General features: G+C 43.0%; 1 protein-coding gene across 1 annotated transcript in view; it reads right to left on the bottom strand.

The window, feature by feature from the left end:
• LOC143930928 (ovostatin-like) overlaps positions 1 to 2,214 on the bottom strand; it is a 120,168-nt gene extending 117,954 nt beyond the window's left edge. Inside the window, exon 1 of the mRNA XM_077455618.1 lies at positions 2,057 to 2,214. Coding sequence (XP_077311744.1) covers positions 2,057 to 2,118 — 62 coding nt within the window. The 5' untranslated portion in view covers positions 2,119 to 2,214. The remainder of the gene's footprint in view (positions 1 to 2,056) is intronic.
• Between the last annotated feature and the right edge of the window lie 2,645 nt (positions 2,215 to 4,859).

The raw sequence follows: 4,859 nt of genomic DNA, 5'->3' as shown, positions 1-4,859 counted from the left end.
GGGCAAAGTGCAACACGGGCGCTTTTAACCCTTTCTTCAGCCGCTAGCAGGGGGTTAAAAGCGTTCCACTAGCAGGCGAAAAGTGCCGCTAAAGCCAGTGCCGCTTTAACGCCAACACCGGCCCCACCTTAGTGTGAAAGTACCCCAAGGCTGGGTTCACCCCTTTGCGAATTGGATACGGTTTTCTCCACATCCAATTCGTGGACAGTGTTGGTAGGGCAGGGGGGGGAGAGGGAGGGAGAAGGACATGAGGGGGGGGAGGGAGGGGGGAGAAGGACATGGAGGGGGCCAGAGGAGAGTGAGGAGGAGGAGAAGAACGGGAGGGGGAGGAGAAGGAGAACGTGGGGGAAAAGGACATGGAGGGGGGAGGAGAAGGACATGGAGGGGGCCAAAGGAGAACAGGGGGGAGAAGGACATGGAGGGGGAGGACAGCACATAGAGGGGGCCGGAAGGGAACGGGGGTGGAGAAGGACATGGGGGAAGAAGGCCAGAGGAGAACGGGGGGGGGGGGAGAAGCACATAGAGGGGGCCAGAGGAGAACGGGGGGAGAAGGACATAGATGGGGCCAGAAGAGAACAGGGGGGGGGGAGAAGGACACAGAGGGGGCAGGAGCACACAGAGCATCTGGGGATGATCGGTACAGCAGGAGGCACAGCTGTGATCACTGATCTCCCTGTGTGGCTTTCTAGCTAACAGCCACAGGAGGGAGAGAAGGAGAAGAGGCTGTCAGCAAAAAAAAAAAAAATTATCGGTACAAAGGAGATCGGTGATCACAGCTGTTCCCCCCCCCCGCACCGATCATTCCCGAGAGATCGGGAACTGCAGCAGGAATGCGGGAGACTTGGGATGTCTGAGGAAGTACCTGAACTTGGATCGGCACGGAAGGAACACACGGAGTGCGTCCACCGCAGGCAAATCGCTGGCTTTGTGAACAGTCGTGGTTCAGCAGTGGCAGCCATCCACACACAGATGTCAATCCCAGCTATACAGGAATTCACGGCAAAACACCTGTGTGAACGGAGCTTTACACATCAATAGAATTTGGTTGGGGGGGGGGGGGGGCTCGTTTACACCGCTGGCTGGAGGGTGGTAAAAAAAAATAGGTGACCCAAGTCATATTTTTAACAGCCCCCCCCACAGCTATTAGCACACACTGCTGTGGTTACGGCTCAGCAAAATATATACAAGTTGCATTTGGCAGGACTGTGCTGCAACTGGCTTGTGGTGGGCTATTTCTCTAGAGAATCCTTCCTTTGGCTGAAGGATTAAAAAAAAAAAAAAAAAAAAAAAAAAAAAAAGCCAGCATCACCTCCTGAATGCCCAGCAGCTGGTGCTCTACCACCCTCTGAAAAGTGATCCACTGCCAAGTGCTTTTCAGAGGGGTCGTTAGCACGTGCCCATCCTCATTTAACCTCCTGAATATTTACCCCTTCATAATCAGGCCATTTTTTGTGATACGGCACTGTGTTAATCTAACTGAAAATTGCACGGTCGTGCGACACTGCCCCCAAATAAAATGAATACTAAAAAAAATATATATAATAATAAAATAATAATAATAATAATAAAATAATAATAATAATAATAATAATAATAATAATAATAATAAAAATAATACAGATAGTAATCAATCATTTTAATTTTTAACCTGAAATAAGGACCTGCATGTTCCAGATGCGTTTTTTTTTGTTTGTTTTTTTCAGTGTTCCAGTTCAGTCCAGTGCAGGAAAAATGCAGCATGTTCTACTTTTTTTCTGAAATGGACTGCACTGGAACTGCAAGCACTGGTGTGAACTATGCCATTGAAAACCATAGAACCTACTATCCATGCATTTTTGATACAGAAAAAAAAAAAAAAAAAAAAAAAAAAATATATATATATATATATATACACACTGTGGCATGAACTGGCCCTCAGATATTTTATATAAAATCTGGTTAATAAAAATAATACTTTATTTAAAAAAATAGACATATACCACATTTATATAAACACAGATGAATAGATATGACGGAGCCAACAGGTACACCGGAACTACAAAGAAAAGTAACTTACGGATCAGCATTGCCTGCAGGGATGACACACAGGAGGCACAGGGCCAGCAGACTTCTCTCCATATCACCAGGTACACAACTCCTCACCCCTGTCCCAGATCCTCATCGCTCACCTGTCTATATACACCTGAGAAGTGGGCGGGGACTTCCTCATCCTCTTCAGCCAAGACCGGCTAAGATGAAGATATGCAAATATACTGTGATGTATTTTCCTCGTATGTCAGTAATAGGCTCCATTCACCGCTCCTGCATTACAGATCATTAAGTAAGAAGGTCATTTGGATTTGGGGACCGGACTTGTACAAAAATATATGAAAATATGTTTAACCATTTGCCCTCTGGAAGATTTTACCCCCCCCCCCCATGACTGGGGCATATTTTGCTATTCGACACTGCGCTATTTTAACTGCCAGCTTCGCGGTCATGCAACACTGTACCTAAATTACATTTTTAGAAACAAATGTTTCCCAAAAAAGAGCTTTCTTTTGGTGGTATTTTTTTTAATATATTTTAATTTTATTAAATAAACGAAAAAAGAATAAAAATGTAGGAATGTAATTTTTTTTTTTTTTAAACGCTGATCGCCACCATTACTAGTAAAAAATATAAAAATAAAAAAAATATTCCCTAAATCTCTCCCATATTTTGTAGATGCTATAACTTTTGAACAAAAAAAAAATCATTATACACTAATTGGGATTATTTAATTTATTTATTTTATTTTTTTTACCAAAAACATGTAGCACAGAATACATAGGGGCCTAAATGAAAATATACAATTTTTTTATATTTTTTTATGGGATATGTTTTATAGCAATTGTCTTTTTTCCTTTCCTTTTTTTTATTTTTTTTTATAGCGCAAAAAAAAAAAAAAAACGCAGAGGTGATCAAATACCACCAAAAGAAAGCTCTATTTGTGGGGAAAAAAAAGGAGGTCAATTTTATTTGGGTACAGCGTCGCACGACCGCGCAATTGTCAGTTAAAATAACACCAAAAAAATGGTCTGGTCAGGGAGGGGGGTAAAACCTTCTGGGGCTGAAGTGGTTAAAGTAGAAAATTCCTTTTTTTTCTTCTTTAAGACGTTTTTACTTTAATCACTTTAGCCCTGGAGGGTTTTACCCCCTCCCTGACCAGACCATTTTTTTGCGTTATTTTAACTGACAATTGCACGGTCGTGCGACGCTGTATACAAATAAAATTGACCTCCTTTCCCCCCCCCCCCACAAATAGAGCTTCCTTTTGGTGGCATTTAATCACTTTTATTTTTTACGCTATTAAAAAAAAAAATCGACAATTATAAAAACAAATTCTGCTACTTTTTTTTTTTACTTTTTTTTGGTAAAAAAAATAAATAAATCACAATTAACGTACATTGATTTTGTGCAAAAGTTATAGCGTCTTCAAAATATGGGAGATTTAGGGATTTTTTTTTTTTTTTACTAGTAATGGCGGCAATCAGCGTGTGTGTGTGTGTTTTTTTTTTTTTTTTGGGGGGGCTGTAAAATTGAGGCGGACAAATCTGACACTCAGGCTGCTTTCACACTGAAAGCGCCAGCTGCTAGCAGTAAAGCGCTGCTCATTTTTAGCCTTTCGGCCGCTAGCGAGGGGGTTAAAACCACCTGTGTTGCGGCACTTCTGAAGTGCTGCCCATTTATTTAAATGGGCAGGGCGTTTTGGCTGCTCCTATGGCGGCACAGTGGTGCAGTGGTTAGCACTCTCACCTAGCAGTAAAAAGGTCGCTGGTTTGAATCCCAACCACGACACTACCTGCCTGGAGTTTGCATGTTCTCCCTGTGCCTGTGTGGGTTTCCTCCGGGTACTCCGGTTTCCTCCCACACTCCAAAGACATGCAGGTAGGTTAATTGGCTTCTCTCCCAAATTGGCCCTAGTATATGAATGGGGACCTTGGATTGTGGGCTCCTTGAGGGTAGGGACTGATGTGAGTGTGTAATGTACAGGGACAATTGTAGACACTCACTCAGGTTGAACTGGATGGACTGGTGTCTTTATTTAACCTAACTAACTATGTAACTATACAGCACTCCCAAACCATCCCAAAGATTCTGCTTGCAGGACTTTTCCTAATGTCCCGCCAACCACACCGCCCCAGCGTGAAAAGTGGGAGGCGGTTTTCAGGCGCTATTTCTAGCACTACAACCCCTGAAAAGGGCCTCAGTGTGAAAGGGGTCTAAGTGACACTTTGTCTGCCATTGTACTAATGACACTGGCAAGGAAGGGGTTAACACAAGGGCGATCAAAGTGTTAAATGCCTCCCTAGTAGGTGCTTTCTTGCTGTGGGGGGGGGGAAATGCTTTGACTAAAGGAAAACTGATTTGTGTTTCTGCTTAAACACAAGATCTCAATTTTCCCTCTGGCGGGCATCGGATCCACTGGACCCATTGATTGGCTCCCTCTGTGTCCAATCACAGCAGGGGAGGGTCTCCGACGGCACACACATTCCCAGACGAGGAAGAAGAAATCACGTACAGGTACTTAATGGCCGCCCTGCTGCAGTATATGTATGTTGGACGGTCCTTAAGCCGTTAATATTTAAAGGGTAACTCCACTTGTATGGGGGGGTAAAAAAATGGCAAATAAAGAAAAAAATGATATAGTGTATACAATTGAGAGACAAGTCATATTGTAATTGAATGTTATTAAAAATTACCTTTCCTTCTCAATCTACAACCGCGGTAATTTTCTGAAAATGCAATATGGCCACCTGGAAGGTGTACAGATCGCCCCCCATAAACATCATTTCCTTGAGCTTGATTGGCTCACTGACTTATTTTTATTTTTTTCC

Source organism: Lithobates pipiens, unplaced genomic scaffold (assembly GCF_037356315.1).
Source record: "Lithobates pipiens isolate NorthernLeopardFrog02 unplaced genomic scaffold, aLitPip1_a1.2 Scaffold_25, whole genome shotgun sequence".
NCBI classification, from domain to species: Eukaryota; Metazoa; Chordata; class Amphibia; order Anura; family Ranidae; genus Lithobates; species Lithobates pipiens.
Note: the sequence above shows the minus strand (reverse complement) of the source record. Positions and strands in the feature narration are given on the sequence as shown.